At 30.1% G+C, this 18,399-nt stretch overlaps 1 protein-coding gene and 1 long non-coding RNA gene across 3 annotated transcripts; one reads left to right on the forward strand and one right to left on the reverse strand.

Annotated features, from left to right (window-relative positions):
• Positions 1-622: 622 nt before the first annotated feature.
• LOC114375321 lies at positions 623-2,405 on the reverse strand. Its single transcript, XR_003658749.1, has 3 exons — positions 2,315-2,405; positions 1,985-2,113; positions 623-913 (listed from the first exon to the last, which is right to left on the reverse strand). It is a non-coding gene; the product is annotated as an uncharacterized LOC114375321 (long non-coding RNA).
• An 8,799-nt stretch (positions 2,406-11,204) lies between these two features.
• Positions 11,205-16,171, forward strand: LOC114376762 (phospholipase D alpha 1-like). Of its 2 annotated transcripts, XM_028335023.1 has the most exons (4): positions 11,205-11,379; positions 11,457-11,549; positions 13,338-15,237; positions 15,480-16,171. In XM_028335023.1, exons 2-4 carry the CDS (start codon positions 11,460-11,462, stop codon positions 15,911-15,913), a joined length of 2,424 nt encoding a protein of 807 aa, XP_028190824.1. In that variant the 5' UTR covers positions 11,205-11,379; positions 11,457-11,459; the 3' UTR covers positions 15,914-16,171. The 2 variants fall into 2 exon arrangements, with proteins under 2 accessions (XP_028190824.1, XP_028190825.1); XM_028335024.1 differs by having other exon boundaries at positions 11,324-11,549.
• The last annotated feature ends 2,228 nt before the right edge of the window (positions 16,172-18,399 follow it).

Genomic DNA, 18,399 nt, shown 5'->3' on the forward strand with positions numbered 1-18,399 from the left:
AGCAATTTTGCATTTTTTCAATTTTGTCCTTCCCTTTCGTATGAGTTGATCCGTATAAGCCCAATTCTAAAGTTTTTTTTATAATTTTTTTTTAAAAATATTTGTGATGAATTAATTAAAAATTAATGGTCCAAGAAAGAATCAAACCTGTGACTTTCAGATTATTAGCACAACATTCTAAGCTAATGAGTCAATTGCATTATAAAATAAATAATATTGTTATACATAACACTAAATTTCTAATATATATTTAATACACATGCAAATTTAAATAATAAATTTTATGACAATTAATTTTGATATAACTCATACGAATTATTTAATCCGTATATTTTTTTATAAATAAAAAATATTTACCATTAAAAAATTTAATATATAAATTTTTTTAATAATAAATATTTTTTATGGATTAAATAATTCGTATGAGTTATATCAAAATTAATTGTCACAAAATTTATTATTTAAATTTACATGCGCATTAAATATGCATTAGAAATTTTAGTATTATGTATAACAATATTATTCATTTTATAATATAATTGATTCATTAACTCAATTGGTTAGAGCATTCAAATCCAATAAAAGCACAATGCACACGGTAGAATAAACTAAAAAGCATAGATGGTAGAAAATTTTTAAAAAAATGTTAAAAGTTAAGGGGAATACAAATATTGGCCGAGTAAAATCCTTGCCTAAACTAAGGAAGAAAGCTCGTATGTAGAGGTTTGCCTGACCGACAATTGTTGGAAATAAACTTCAATGCCTTGCCATTCCAAGTTGCAGGATGCTGAACAAATAACACAGACTGCTGGCTGTATAATGACTGGTACTGAACTTCTCATTTAGAACTCAGTGGAGGCTTTAACCTGACCAATCTTTTCATTCTATCTTTTTCTGTATTTTCCAAATATCCCTTCAAAAGACACATGGAAAATGTCAAGCACATCATCAAAAAAAAAAGTTCTCCATTCAACTATGGAACACAACCAGCAGAAGTACCGATGTTGTATAAAGATAAAGTTTGGATCAGAGGTGTTGGTAGTGAACAGAGTTACAGGGAACAAAAAGACTTAATTTTTTTCCTATAAAATATAGGGAAAACCTGTGACTTTTCAAATCTATTGAGAAGTTTTTTCTTGCTTCAGTTAACCAGTTCACATATATTCTTATATATTTATTAGAGCACTATTTCAGGTGCTTGCAGAATATAATGCCTGATCTGGTGAGATGAGAGTCTCATCCAAAATGAATGACAATAAACAACAATATCAATACTGACTAAATATTTCTCCATTCCTCTCTTTTAAAAAAAAAATATTCCTCCATTCCAAAACTATTGATGTTTAATGTTAGTACACACAGGTTAAGAAACATTTAATAAGTGTAAAATATTAAAATATTCAGTCTAACATAACATTATTTAATATAAGATGTGGATGCGGATTTTGTTTGTTGAAGTGCTTTTAAAATTTATATAGGTTGTAAGTCTAGTATTTCTCATAAAGATCAGATCTAGTTATTTTAAACAGACCCATATGGAAAAAGATAATCAATAATCCTTGAAATTTGTAAGACATCAATAGTTTTGGAATAAAAAAAAACGTAGGATGGCATACACTGATAGGATTCAAGAAGTTATGAAGTTTAGGTCGTTATAGTAGGAAGGATAGGATGGGAAAAGAATTCAGATTTGTTAGCATTTGGGAACTCTAACATTTGCTCTGTTTTAGAGAGGGGACACCCATGAAGAAGGATTCTCTCATTTTCTTTGTTGTGATTCAAAATTCAATAGCAGAAGCATTTTTACCTTTCTTTCTGCTTTTGAATCTCTCTCTCTCTACATTCTCGTATTTTATTTCAGATATACCACATGAATATCATCAATCAATGTGTCTCAGAATCAAGTAGAATGAGTAAACTAAGAAAAATTTCAAAAACTTATCTCTTTTTTTTAATAGACATTATCCAGAGCTTGTATCCTTACCTTCCATACAATTTCATCCAAGCAACCACAAACAAATTCTTCCATATCTATCCAGGAAAAAGCGTTCACTTGGGGGCTTCCGACATACATCCTTCACAGCTGAGGTTTTCACAAAGATCACCTCTGACACTGGAGAAAAACAAAATATTAGTAAATAGTACTGTTGATGTAAAACACTTAACAGCTCTGGGTGAATACCAATATGTTTGACATTGTTAAAAAAGATGATTTTACTATGAACAAAATGACTTTTTTCATTAATATTTATATTTTTCTTTTTCTTTTTCATGGTAAGTCAGACAAAACTTGAATTCCAAAATCCTCCCTTACCAGTTCACTTGATTGATAGTTTTTCTTAATACTTCATTCTCTAAAATGTAATGTCATACTTCTGAAACCACACCACTATCCTTCAACAGCCCATTATTCCTTCTGAAACCCCCCTATTATCTCACTTTTTATACTCCTTTTTTTCTCAGACATAATCTTTTATTTCTTATGTAAAAACAAATGAGCATAGTCACTACTACCTCAAAAGTCAAAACAAGTGAGCATAGTCACTTTCAAGCATCAACAACAAAGATAGCTCATTTCTATATTATTGTGCAGCAAATATAAAATATTGGTGCAATTCCATATTAAACATCAACAACTGAAATGACTCATTTCTTAACATTTATTTTATCATCATCAAATATAGAATATTAGTTCGATACTTTGATGAATACGTACAAGCAAGTTCATCATACTCTTCCTTCCCCACAACATATATGCTGACATCTCCAAGTACTGTGTATACAATGTAAACTGATCTGATAGAAATAAAAATGTACAGCTGAAACATTATATCAGCATGTACCCAAAAAAAAACTGCATCATCTCATACAGATGAGACAGACAATTTTCTAAAACAAAGGAATATGAATGAACAATAGTTGGTGGTGAAGCAAAACAGAAAATTTAGAGAAACTTTTATCAACTAAAACTTCTAATTTTGATGGCACTAGTAATCCAAACTGCTAAAATTCGTGTAACAAGTTTGCATGTCAGTGGTTAGCTTCCACTTCTACATTTCATTTCCAATTTTTTCATTAATGGTGATACTATCTAAAATATCCTAGTAACTAATGTTATCCAATTTGTTCTCATTTTTTGGACTGAAAAAATACAAAAGTTGAATTATGCAAAGCCTATCATAGTTTTTACTGATAAATGATAATGATTCAGGTAAACAGGTTCGACTGCCCCATTTCCTTGTCTGCTACATTCCTAGAAACCAAAGTTCAATCTTCCCTCACTAGTTCAGAATCAAATATTCACAGAATGCTCTTGGGTAAGGTATACATACATGGCAGAACAGAACAGTATGAGTATTTGTGGCAAGCAACTAGGAGTTCTTCATTTTTTATTGACTCAGTGATGTAGTGGCTACACTTAGGGTCATTGGCTTGGTTGGACCATCTCTTCCTAACACTTTGTTTTGTCTAAATTTCTGTGTGTGATTCCAACATGTATCTCCTCCCACTTTTTATTTTTATTTTATCAAATTACATCAATTAGTCGAAGGATTAAAATAAACTTCTTTGGTAAATTTGAAAGACAAAAAACATTTAAACCAATAAATTAATATGAACTATTTAATCTTGATTATAGGATATATTAGGACATTTTGCATTATATATTCTCCTTTTCTTTATAATATGTGACCTCACCATTATTTATTGCTTTTTTATTATAATTTTTTAAATTATTAATTATTTTCAATTTTTCATTTTACACTAAATTTACTTTTTCTGCAAATCTTATCTTTAATTGCTTTAAATTGTTATGTTAATTTTTTCATCTGAAATCTCAATTACTTATATTCTTAATTTATCTTGTGTGTATGTTATTTATTTATCTATTAAAACTAATTATACATATATAGCTCTAATAATTTTATATATTTTCAAATTTTTCTTAAGAAACTCGTATGGTGCATGAGATACCTTTTAATATGGCGTATTAAAAAATTCATGACTATTTAATTGTGTCTTAAAATGTCTCTTTTCCGTAATTTAAACTAATATTATTTATTTATATGTTAAAATTAATTATACATATATAGTTCTTATAATTTTTTTTATATATATATATAATTTCCAAGTTTTTCTTAAAAATCTCATAATGAGATACTTCTTAATATATATTAAACTAGTCATCACTACTTAATTTATTATTTTTTTAAATAAATTGTGCATTCTTTTTAGTTTCTCCTTATCTTAAAAGACATTTTTTTTTTAATTTTAAAGGCGCAATCTCAATCTTATAAGGAAAATTAATACCTTTCATTCGAAACAGTTTGTTAATTAAGAGTGTTTTGTTTTTTGAAAAGCAATTATGGTCGAAGAAAGCTGCTCAATGGCATGGACGGCCCAACCACTACCACCAACATAATAATTAAGTGCAACTTTTCATTCCACCATAAGTGATCCGGATATAACTTTCACCTTATCCCTTAATAAGTTTAAACATTTTCTCTTTTAATAAAGATTTCCCTTTTTAATTCAAAAGCTATAACTTAAAAAGATTTTATTTAAGGAGAAATGGACATCTTTCCACTCCAAACCACATACATGAATTAGTTGAATAAGAAAAAAAATTCTAGTTTTTTTATCAGTGAACTTTTGAAAATAATAATACATTTCCTTATAGATTTAAGACAATAATTATTATATTTTTACTCATGTATTTTTTTTACTTAATTTTTAAATACTTTATATACTTTTCATAAAGACTTAATGTAATCTCATTTTGGTACATTGAATTTAAAACATACATTGTGTATGTTTCGAATGGGTTCTTTTTCTGTTTTCCGTTAATAGTGCTATGTCTTTTGTTAGAGAAAGGAGTTTTATTCTTAATTTCTTCTAGATTCTCAAATTTGTTACGGTAGCTGTCTCTTGCAGCGTCGATCTAACCTTCGAAATTCAAACCTTTCATATCAACGGAAAATTCAATCCCTGATAATCTACAACCCTTTCTCTAAAACATCCCAGAGAAAATCTAGCACTGATTCTTAAATTACATGGAGATCTCTTCAGAATCTTTTACCTAGCTGCTGGAGGAAATTCATTCTTTCAAACAACACCACTTTGAGTTGCCGCAAATATGGTAAAGGAACATTTTATATACTTATTGAATATTTTTAATGGACTCACGATTAAAAGAGTCCAAAATCTTAATTTTTTTTATTGTTTTGTAGTAATTTTTTTCTAAATTATTCTATATTATTTTATAAATAAATTAAAGTTGTTATTTTATTTTGTCTCTTTTTTATTCAAATTAAAATGTGACATAAAATTAAAAAATATTACTCTTTTAATTAGTTTTCTTAATGTGTTATAATCATAAATTCATATTGAATGAATTTTCAATTCTCTAATATATCAATATATTGAAGAAACACAAACAAAAATTAAAATTATAGAGAAAATAAAATTAAAATTGGTATATTAATAAATAATAAAATATATGTAAGTTTTAATATAAAATGATATTTGTGCAAATTATATTTATCCTTCTTTCATTTAACACTTATTACATGTGACCCCTTCTATAAATTACCTCTGAAATCCTATAAGTTTTGCAACTTTGCTACAATGACACCACTTTCTCAATCACAGTTTGATTTTTGTAAACAAAAATTCGTTATGTGCTCTACAAATGCTGCTTTAATGTAATTTAAGGATAGTTTTATCCTTTTCTTATTCACATCATCTCTTAAAAGTCAAAATCATTCTCACACATGTAGTGATCTTAAAACAAATAGTGGTATCAACACTACAGAATGATCCCTACAACAAATACCAACGACCATTGTAGATCACACGCAACCCACTTCTAGATGACAACCATCACCCACACTGATGACCACGAGGAGACTTTTGAACGAAGACAATCACCATTGACATCGATGACCACTGCGTGCACAACCCACTTTTGGAGGACGTCTCTTTTTGATCTTCCTTCACATATCAAAATGGTGTACTCCAACCTCACTAATGGTTTTGGTTTTTGCAAACCCTAGTAGAAAGGATTTGGGGATTTCAAATTACTGAGTCTATGCGGCTAAATTAGTAAGGGTTATTTTGGTATTTAAGAAAAAACTAACGTTGTCACTAACGGTTCAAAGTTAGGGAAGGCAAAATAAATGTAATTTTAAGTAGGAGATCCTTGTGTAATGAGCGTTAAATGGAAGGGATAAGTGTAATTTGCTCATGATATTTTGTCAATGATAATGATAAAGAACTAGAGATTTTTCTTTGTGTGACTAAATATAGAAAATAAATTAAATCATAAATATGATTAATATTTTAAAAGTATAAATAAATTAAAATTTAAAAAATGAGACAAGTTTCATATGAGTTTATTCAAACTCAATAAAATTAGATAGAAATATAAATGTGAATGAGATCGGACTTAAATATATAAAATGAGGTCTAATATGTCTTATTTATTAAAAAAATCAAACTTAATTAGGTCATGAAAAAAGTTCTATGATAGGCCATTTGAGTTGTTTGTATTTTGGTATATATAATTATTAATAGATCTATTCAAGTCGATAAACATATCAACTTATTTATAAATAGGTCATACTAAAGATTATGTTTAGACCTATTAAAGTCTAATCTGACTTAATTTGGCTTGTTTTTCTTTTTAAGTGTCTTCTAATCATAGGTAATTATATATGTGATAAAATTGTTATAACTTTTTCAATATAAAAATCAATTATTTTAGACAATCTAAATGAAATATATATTAGACTTTTTACATTTTTTTATTTTATTCCTTATAATTTTTTTTTGTATTTAGTTCATGCATATTTACTTATTTTTGGTTTATATCCTTCCATACATGTTCCATCTATATCCGTTAAAAAAATTCATGTGAAATCATGAGGTTTCTGTCCAAATATAAGGCAGATGTTGCCTCCCTCAATATGAGAATCATTTCTTCTCTCCATTCCCTTTCTTATCTTTTCTTTCTTTACTAAATATTCTCTTCTTGTAAGTGTAAAGTCTTCTTGAGAGGCTAAACCTCCTTTGTAGGAAACTTGATAGTCAATTACTCTTGATATAATTTCTCTTCTTATCTATTTATAATATTACATTTGCATTATCTTTTCTTGTGTTTAATATTATTACTTGTGGCTTTGATCACCTATTTGCATGCTAAGTTTTAAGGGTAATTTGGAAAATGTTATTTTCTAATATAACTGGAAAAGAATATCTAAATAAAGTTCTTACTAGGGATAGGTTGATATTTGTTTAGCTTGTTATACATCCTTAATGCAATTTAATATTTTAGCTTTTAGCTCTTGCAAAGGGATTTGAGAGACAAAATAGATAAACTAAGTTATTTCGTGCAAGAGATCAAAGTTAGAGTACACCAATAGATGCAAGTGTAAATTGAAATGATTGTAAATAGAAAAAAATTATTAACATTACATCACAAGATAACTTTGGTAGACTAAGTTGCCAACATTTTCATCTCCTGAGTTCATCTTTTTAATATTATCTTTATCTTTTATTTTTCTTATCTTTTACATTAAAATTTCTTATCTATTTTATCTTCTACTTTTTTCTCATCTTTTAATTTAAATTTTTATCTTCTCTTTTATCTTTTTTTATTATCTTTTAATTTAAATATTTATCTTATCTTTTATCTTTCTTTATTTTCTATTTTAAATTTCTTATTAAATATTCATCTACTTAGATATAAATACTATTTATGAATACGTTACTCTAACTTTCATTTTAACTTTATTACTTTATCAATGCATTAACACGAAAGATCAGTGGACGGTGCAAGAGACTATGAGGTAGCGATGGGTGGTTATCAACCCTATCATTTGGCTACCAAGCATGTCATTATGGTATGAGCATCTTGGATTGCTTCATGACTCCTTCCTCAATGCAAGACCTTCCTGAATCCTATTGCGATTTCCGAAGGAAATGTGACACAACTGCAAGGATTTCAATTCTTCCCTTACACCAAAGCTCCTGTTCTTGGGGCCAAATCTGGCTACATGCCACCTGTTACGTTCACGGCGGAGTTAGAGGGAGGGAAGAGAAGTGAGGAGAGAGATAGGGTTCCCTTATTCGAGGTAGGGTCCTCCTGGAACTAAATTTTGGAAGCTTGTTCTTATCATTATTATGGAATATTCAGCACCTATATATTGCTGAGATACAAGCGTGTAACGGAATGCAAAGATCTAACAAACTCCTAACAGCTTTATCAGCACGTGCTTTAATGGGTAAGAAGCATGCATGCATGCATGTGTAACTCGTGAATGTGTGAGTTGACTCGGGAGTGTATGTGTGAGTTAACTCGTGAATGCATGAGTAGCTAACTAACATAATCCTGTAAGTATCTAGGCTTAGTTATAGCACGTGCGGGTCTCGTGGGCACAACAGAAGCATCTTCATGAGTGTTATCTTCTTCTTCGTGAACCTGGTTGCTAACACCACCTGTCCTTACTACTTAATACGATGTCATTGTTGAGAGGCCTTCTTGTGTGATAAAATTTTCGAAATTATTCATGATAACTTATATACAACCTGGAAATGTTTGAGGAAAAACAGCAGTTATAAACAATGGAGACCCAAGTAGCAGTAAATGACAGCAGTTTTATATTATATTCCTCTGCCACGCCATAATTAATTCTTAATTTCCCACTTCACAATATTAAACCTACAAAGTTTAAACTTATTGTATGATAGGGTTAAAACAGAGAGTATATGAACTAGAAAAGTTTTGTTTCTTTTATGAAATAATAAATAAATAAATACGAAGAGTATTAAATAGATAATTAAATTAAAAGAAGGTTTTAATTTAAATTATTTATTATGAATTTTAATTATAATATAATTTAATCAATAAAAAAATTATAATATAATTTATGTATTTAATACCATTTATTTATTATAAATTTTAATTTTATAAAAATAAATATTCATCATGTGTAATATACAGGTTTTTTTTATAAGGTGTGCAATGTATAAGTTAAAATACTAATTAGTTAAAGTAGAAAATACTGTTAGTACATGAGAATTAAATTTTTTAATTTTTTAAAAAAATTTGATATATATATATATATATATATAACTTGAAACCTTATTATTAATTTGTTTTAATTCGGTTAAAAAAAGTGTTTTAATTATTTTTAGAACTTTGAATTTTCATTTATATTTGTTAGCAATAATAACTACAATTAAAAAAGATCGAAATAAATTCACAAAACATAAAATTTAACAAAATTCGATAAGTGTGTTTACATTCTTGAGAAAGGAGCAAGAAATAAATTATATTATTAATCCAAAAATAAATTAATATTTATTTATAAATTTAAAATGACTAAGAAAATTAATATGATAGGTATTTTTATATATATTCTATATTCCAAAACGTGCGTAACACGAAATTTAATTAAGACTCAAATACATTTTATTCTTGTAATTTAGTATTTTTATTATTATTCTTACATTTTTATTTTAATCCTTCTAAAATATTTATTTTTTATCCTTAAAGCGTTTTAAATAAAAAAATTTATAATTCAAAATATTTTTTACTATTGAAAATCGTTATACATTTAAAGTTATTTAAGGATAAAAAATAAAAATAAACACATTTTATAAGAATTAAAAAAATAAAATACATGAAAATGAAAAACAAATACTAAATTATAAAAAAATATTTAAACCTTTAATTAATTATATAATTTTTTTTGAAGATAATTGTATCATATTTATTATAATATGTGACGTACCGACAAGCAAATTTTCATACTGATTGAGATTGATTGTGTTGGACATTTGCAATACTGCTAAAAGATGGCACGATGATCAATAGGAGATTCCACCAAGTAATAATCGGTATGTATGATTCATTGGCTATTATATTTATATTGTAGCAACTCTATCTGGTTTCTTTCCATTGGCTGATGAAAATGAATACCTGATCGACACGTGATTTTGCGACTGTGGAAAAGAAGTTATCAGACATATGACATGGTATTGTGTTTAAGCGACTGTTTTTCTCTTTGTCCTATTCTGACCAGACGTGCCGACAATTAAAAGAATAGGACAAATGTTACTTCTAAAATTATGGAAAAAGTTTATTTTTTTTATTAACAATTATTAATTATTAATTTTTATTAGGAAAAAAGATTTAAATTCAGGATTTGTTTGTTTTCATTCTCTATTCAATCGTCAAGTTTTTTTTTTTAATATAATCACCAAGTTAATCTTATACTAACTTTTGCTTTTATTTTGTTCTTTTTTCTTCTTCCGGGAAGAGTAATGTAGATTTCCGTTCGGAAAAACATAAAAATAAACCAATAAAAATCAACAACGAGAAAGGATATTAGTATTCTATTTATTTTTAAACTTTTCATCATTAAACATTCTAGAAGCTTTGAATTTGAATTCGTCACATCTAAAAATTAATAGAAACAACTAGTTTAGTATACTTCTTTTATATCAATATAAATGAGATATATTTTAATATCATGATGTGATTTATATAATATTAAAAAATTATCAAGATATTTTGACTCGAAAAAATATTTTTACAAAATCTTTAAAAATGAATAATTTTCATAATTGATATATTCAACTTATTTAAATTTAAAAAAAAATTAAGATTGGTTTGAAGTATTTCGAAAAGTATTTCTATTGATCTGTCTGTCTCGTTTTGCTCGACATTTTTAACAGAATTTTTTTTCTTCATTTTAATTGTCATTTTACAATAGTAATAAATTAAAGCTTTAATTTTTTATATTATATCTTTGATAATTTATTGCGGACTAAAAAAAACAGAAGTATAAATGAAAAACCAGAGATATATTAGAAAAATAGATAAAAAGATTATGAGATTTAAAATATTAAATATATATTTTTAATTCATTGTCAAAACCTTGAAACAAAATAAGCCAGGAAAAGTTTTTTATAAAAAAATATGAAATGAAATTAATGCATCTAATTTTTTTTATATTTTTAGAAAATTTTAATATAAACTATGAAAAAAGTAAGAGAAATAATAAAAAGAATATATATAGTAAAAAAAAAGTATTCATATATTTATATGCTAATATAATAAAGACTTTATATTCTATAATACAAATGAAGAAAAGATTCAACATGGGGAGTAATCATTTGCACACCTTTGTTGAAGGGAGAGAAGGATACAATACAATATGATTCCATTTGGCAATTGGGCCATTGGCGATTAGCATTGACATGATCAACCACAATGCATACATTAATTATATATACTGTTTAGCGATTGCTTTCATTCACCTATTTCTTTGTCTTCTTCCTAGCTAGTCCTTCCTTCGTCAACACCCCTTTTTGGTATTTCTGAGACTCAGACTTCGTATTTTGATGCCATCTAATTTAATTACAACTCTGTATGTGAATTCTGCTTGCAGCTGATGGCGCAAATTCTGCTCCATGGGACTCTTCATGCCACTATCTATGAAGTCGATAAGCTCAAAATTGGTGGAGGCAACTTTTTAACCAAGGTAAGCTTTCTTAAACTTCTCGCTATTTTTATTTTTATTTGGTTGCTTGTACACGGTTAGATTCTCTTTTGTAGTTAGTTAAATTAACTCTTAATTAATTTAGCAGATTAGTTCATTGATAGCGTAATCTTGTAATTCAGAATCGAAAATATTCCGTAGATTCCCGAATTTTGCTATGGTATCAGCGCTGCCTCTGTCACTGCCTTCTCCTTCACTTTCTTTTCGGAACCAGACAGAGAATAAACCTAACTAACCTTCACACGTTAATTTCATCAATGGTGAATTAACTTACCAATGGATCCCTCATCCCTCTACCCTTTTTCTGGAGAAAAATCCGGCCCTGAATTTTGCTAGGAGATCCTCTGAGTCTCTGTTCTGTTTCATTCTTTCAAACAAGAACATCGGCTTTTCAGCTGTGCTGTGATCTCTCACTTCTAGCTTTTTAACTTTGCAAGTGTTTTCGAATTTTTTGAATGGTGGTAATTGCCGAGTTAGTTGGAACTTGGAAGGATAAGAGGTTGGATAGATAATTTACTACTATTTTTTTGTTTGGACTATTCACTAGATGCTCTATTCACTAATAGTGCACTTTGGACTAGAGATGAGAATTGCATCTAGATTGAATAGTAACTTACTCGTAAAAATTGTCAATAATGGCCAAGAGATTCATCTAGTGTGGATCTGAATGTCCCGAGCAATATACTACTCATTCCCTTTTTGTGTTACATAAGGAAAAAAGACAAAAAAAGAAAAGAGAAAAAGAAACTAGAATACGAATAAACTGAACCCATATGTAGTATTCGTCTTGAGTACGTCCCCATGGATCTGATCCATAGATGCACTCTTCTGAATTAAGAAACTGCTACGAAATTCCCCTCTCACAAAGTTTACCCATCCCTGACTCCCCGTCCGCACTATTATTTATTTATATATTAAAGTATAATATCATAAATTTAAAATAAATTATAAATACCTTTAAAATTATAAGACTTGTGAGTAAGATGCTCTCCAGCTATGAAGCAGGAGCGAAACTATTGAGACGTTGTCATTGAGGACACTTCAGTAAATATATATTTTTAACTCTGTCATTTGCTAGCTAATTACTTTTATCATATGCCTACTACATTCTACCAGTCTAATTCAAAATTGTTTTCTTCATTCTTATATGAGTTTAGTTGAATTATTTTATTTGTTATAAGCACATGACATATATTTAATATTTATGATTTGTAATTAATTACTTTATTGTGTTTGAATTTCAGTTAATAACTTATTATATCGTGAAGTCTTCTCGAAGCACACTTGACTACAAATTGTAGTTAACTGGCTCTTTAATAACATGAATCAATTTATTAGCGTGTCGGTCTTCAATTAAAATAACTTATTATTCATTCAACTTGTGTTTTACCTCAATAACTTTTAATTTTAATATATTTATTCTTTATTATGCATATGTTATATCTTCACCCCCCCCCCCCCCCCCCCCCCACAAACTATATGTTAAGCATTCAGGAGCCTGGCAACCTTATCAAAGCCACTGGTGGAATGGAATCTTTCTAAAAGTAGACTGAATTTTTTTGCCTTCTCAGTTTATTCTTTTGACAAGCCATATGCCCATATTCATTTTACCGATCCATGTAGACATATTGCAACTTTAGATTATCCATTACGCATACACACGCGTGATGAAATGATAATACTCAACTGTTTTACTTTGCACCTTTATTTCCCATGTATATTATTCTCGACTTTTGCATTTCTAATTCCATGTATATTATTCTGATTTAGATCGTACAAAACATCGAGGAGACTGTTGGTATTGGAAAAGGTGTCACTAAACTATATGCAACCATTGATCTAGAGAAGGCACGAGTGGGGAGGACCAGAATTATTGAAAAAGAGATTAAAAATCCAAGATGGTACGAGTCCTTTCATATTTATTGTGCCCATATGGCATCAAACATCATATTTACAGTGAAAGATGATAATCCTATTGGGGCAACCTTAATTGGAAGAGCATATGTGCCTGTTCAGGAGATCTTGCATGGTGAAGAAATAGATAGATGGGTTGAAATATTGGATGAGCATAAAAATCCAATACATGGACATTCCAAGATCCATGTGAAGTTGCAATATTTTGATGTTTCAAAAGACCGCAACTGGGCTCTAGGCATTAGAAGTCCAAAATTTCCTGGAGTTCCTTATACTTTCTTTTCACAAAGAAGAGGATGTAAGGTTTCTCTCTACCAAGATGCTCATGTACCTGACAATTTTGTCCCTAAAATACAACTTAGTGGGGGCCAGACTTACCAAGCTCATAGATGTTGGGAGGATGTTTTTGATGCAATCACTAAAGCACAACACTTAATATACATTACTGGTTGGTCTGTCTATACTGAGATTAGTTTGGTAAGGGATTCTAGGAGGCCAAAGCCTGGAGGAGATGAAACACTTGGTGAGCTTCTCAAGAAAAAAGCAAGAGAAGGTGTAAGGGTTTTAATGCTTGTTTGGGATGATAGAACTTCGGTTCCTTTGTTAAAAAAAGATGGGTTAATGGCCACTCATGATCAAGAAACAGAGGAGTATTTCCGGGGCACTGAAGTGCATTGTGTTTTATGCCCTCGCAATCCTGATGATGGTGGAAGCTTTGTTCAGGATTTAGAAATTTCCACCATGTTTACTCATCACCAGAAAATTGTAGTCGTGGATGGTGAATTGCCGAGTGGAGATTCTAATAAGAGAAGAATTGTGAGTTTTGTGGGGGGTATTGATCTCTGTGATGGAAGATATGACACTCAATTCCATTCACTTTTCAGAACCCTGGACACAGCACATCATGATGACTTTCATCAGCCTAACTTTGGTGGTTCTTCAATAAAAAAAGGTGGTCCAAGGGAACCTTGGCACGACATCCATTCTCGACTTGAAGGCCCTATTGCTTGGGATGTTTTGTTCAACTTTGAGCAGAGATGGAGGAAGCAGGGAGGAAAGGACTTACTTGTTCCACTGAGAGACCTTGAAGATGTCATTATTCCCCCATCCCCGGTAACTTACATTGATGATCATGAGACATGGAATGTTCAATTATTTAGATCCATTGATGGTGGAGCTGCTTTTGGGTTCCCAGAGACTCCTGAAGATGCTGCCAGAGTGGGGCTTGTCAGTGGGAAGGATAATATAATAGATCGTAGTATTCAAGATGCTTATGTTAATGCCATTCGACGTGCGAAAAATTTCATCTATATTGAGAATCAGTATTTCCTTGGAAGCAGTTATGATTGGAGTGCTGATGGCATTAAGCCTGAAGCCATCGATGCTTTGCATATTATCCCGAAGGAGCTTTCACTTAAGATTGTTAGTAAGATTGAAGCTGGGGAAAGGTTCAGTGTGTATGTTGTGGTTCCAATGTGGCCAGAGGGTGTCCCAGAAAGTGCATCAGTTCAGGCAATATTGGATTGGCAGAGGAGAACAATGGATATGATGTACAAGGATGTTGTTCAGGCGCTCCGGGCCAAGGGAATAGTGGAAAATCCTCGTAACTATTTGACATTCTTCTGCCTTGGTAATAGGGAGGTGAAGAAACAAGGAGAGTACGAGCCTCCAGAAAGACCAGATCCTGATACAGATTATATCAGAGCTCAGGAGGCCCGGCGCTTCATGATTTATGTTCATGCCAAGATGATGATAGGTAATTCAGTAAATTAAGCTGGCAACTTTTGTAAAAGCATTCTTACTCGCTCATATTCTAGATTTTGAAACCATATAATCATCAAGGTGACCTGACCACTGAGAAAAACTCAAAAACATTGCCTTAATTGTGAAGATAAAGCATTGAGAAAAACTCAAATGTCTTTCTCGAGGTGCTTAAAAAGAAGCTTGATTATATATAGAAGTTCATAAATTAATGAAACTTTTTTCTTTCTTTGGCAGTTGATGATGAATACATAATCGTTGGATCTGCCAACATAAACCAGAGATCAATGGATGGTGCCAGAGATTCTGAGATTGCCATGGGTGCTTATCAACCATTTCATTTGGCTGCCAGGCAGCCTGCCAGGGGACAGATCCATGGTTTCCGCATGTCGTTGTGGTATGAGCACCTTGGCTTGCTTCATGACTCTTTCCTCCACCCTGAAAATGAAGAATGTATTAAGAAGGTGAACCAAATTGCTGACAAGTATTGGGATATCTATTCAAGTGAGTCACTTGAGCATGACCTTCCTGGTCACCTGCTCCGATATCCTATTGGGGTTTCCAACGAAGGAGTTGTCACTGAGCTTCCAGGATTTGAATTCTTCCCTGACACCAAGGCTCGTGTTCTTGGCGACAAAGTTGATTACCTTCCACCGATCCTTACTACTTAAGTTTCATTTTATAAGCTTGTTAATAAAATATAGTACTTATGTTGTTAGAGTGAGCAACAATTGTAATGGTTCTGTAGAGATGGTTTCATTCTGAAGATTGCCTTCCAGATTTTAACAATCTGATGATGAGAAGGCAATCAGCTTGTATGACTCTATCTGCATTATGATACATGTTTATCGGGTTTCTTAACTACGTTTAAACATTGTAGCTATATATTGTGAGTTTTTCTGTGGAAAATTATTGTTCTTTTCTCTCCAGGAGCTGGTGTTTTTGGCCTTTTATTGTCGGTCATTTTCTGGTTGTAGTTTGGGTCTCATGGATTTCTTCAGGATAGGATATGAAGTAATGCTTCCCTCTGATTTCTTGAAGAAAATGGCATCAACCGAAGCTTTCCTTTTTCATATTTTCTAGGCTAGACAAGAGATTACCCTCCTCTGTATGATAATCAACTATTATGCTTTACTGCTGCTAGTCTCTTGCCTTTAGATTTGTAGATTTACTAGCATAGTCAAGTTCAGGTACACCATAGGGTTAACGGTGTTTTTCTTCCCAAAAAATTGTCAATTTTTGTTTTTATATCTGTCTTCTAAAACCCTCACTCTCCGTTCTTACACTTTTTAAATACCCAAAATTTAATTCTTCAATCTAACTCTGTTAAGTGAAGGAAATCCATGTGTTCTATAACTAAGATGCCTGTTAAAAACTAAAACCTACTCCTGTCTTCCTTACAATTGGGGAATTTTTTTGTTGCCGTGGTTAGAAAAGGAAAATTTCATTTCTAAGCTAGATGAGGTATCACGTAAGCTCAATATTTAGCTCAGCCTTATATATTTAGCTAGAAACCAAGTCGATAGTCGATACTGTGTCAAGACCAGTAGCTCCAAGTTGAAGTATTTGGATCAAATTACAGGTAAAAAAAAAAATGATACTTCTATATAATCAAATAAAATCCAAAATTAATTTTTCCTAACTTTTAATCGTTGCTTCATGTTACACTTACCTTGAACATTTTCATTTAGTTGCGATATAAAATATCCATTTTAGTGTGTCACCATAGAAAATATCCTTTGATGATAGAAGTGGTGCTAGAGAGTAGAGACAGAGATTGCTATGAGTGCTAATCAACCATATCATTTGGCTAAGCCTGCAAGGGATCAGATCCATGGCTTTCCGCAAGCATATATTTGTGGTAAAAGTGAATAATGTAATGTCTCCATGCATTCTAGTTAGTGAGTGTGAGTCACTGCATGACCTTCTTTGTGTACTTGGTGTGTTACAAGGAGCAATTAACAATGGCAATTAATGGTCTAGTGAAGATGTTTAATTTTTCTGAAGATGGCCTTCCAGATATATTTAGCTGTTTGTTTCTTAACAATGTTCTGAATTCTGTATGTTGAGCTGACACAACAACGTTGTCATTGTTTAGTCGTTTTAATGGGTCTCGTATATATTCCATTTCATACTCAACATTGTTCTGTTCTGTTGGATATACTTACTCCACGTGCTGCTATGGTACCAGTGTCCCAAACCGTAACAAAAAAATAACAATTTGAGTAAGGTAGATTTTTAAATTTATTAGTGTGTAATATCTAGAATTCTAGATACTGGAACTTGACGATGCCTGTTTAGTGGAATTTCTATATACGTGGACTCATTGGCTGATGCCTAATTTTGTAATTAGCACCGTGTTTGACCGAATTTCGAACTTTCCTTATTTTAATCTTGGAAAAATTATTTTTTTCACAGCCTTCAATTAAGGTGTATAATGAAAGAAGAGAAAGCCAGGGAAAGGAAAAATAATAAGAATAATTTTATAATATTTTTAGTTTTAAAAATTACTTTTAAGCTAAAAATTAAATAAATTGATTGTATGACCTTTCAGTATTGATATTTTGAATAATTAAATTATTTATTTTTCAACATTCTTACGTAGTTCTTAAATTTAACTTATTTATTCATCCCATGTAGTTCTTAAAATTCTTAAGTTTTGAAATGTTCTTTATTTTCTTATATTTTTTGAATCCAAACAAATCGTAAATAAATTGGGTGTATAATGAATTAAATTATAATTTTAGAAACATTTTAATTTTGTTTATTGTAGGGACTAAAATGATAGTGAACGGAAAATTTACGGACCAATTTGATTATTTAGTCTTTATTTATTATTAAAAAAAATTATAGAAATAATATTTTTAGAAGAAATGTAAAAATGTAGAAGACGAGTACGAAACAAAAGGAGATAGATAATTCTTTGTTATTTAAATAAACAATTAATTGAATTAATTAAGCATTATTGGATATACTACGATACTACAATGAGTCTGCTCAGAGTCCACGTACAAACTGCACAAAATCTCAACAACAAAATATTTTTTGTGTGAAAATGTATCAGAGGACAAAATATGTTATAGTATTTTGTATTAAAATCGAAATTATAAAGAAAAAAAACTTAACAAAATACATCAGGTGAATAACGGAAGCAATA

The sequence above is a fragment of the Glycine soja genome, chromosome 11, assembly GCF_004193775.1.
Source record: "Glycine soja cultivar W05 chromosome 11, ASM419377v2, whole genome shotgun sequence".
NCBI classification, from domain to species: Eukaryota; Viridiplantae; Streptophyta; class Magnoliopsida; order Fabales; family Fabaceae; genus Glycine; species Glycine soja.

Coding starts and splice junctions, on each gene's coding strand:
- LOC114376762 (XM_028335023.1), top strand. CDS start 11,460: ATGGCGCAAATTCTGCTCCATGGGACTCTTCATGCCACTATCTATGAA. Junction 11,550..13,337: donor GAGGCAACTTTTTAACCAAG/GTAAGCTTTCTT, acceptor ATTCTGATTTAG/ATCGTACAAAACATCGAGGA. Junction 15,238..15,479: donor TCATGCCAAGATGATGATAG/GTAATTCAGTAA, acceptor TTTCTTTGGCAG/TTGATGATGAATACATAATC.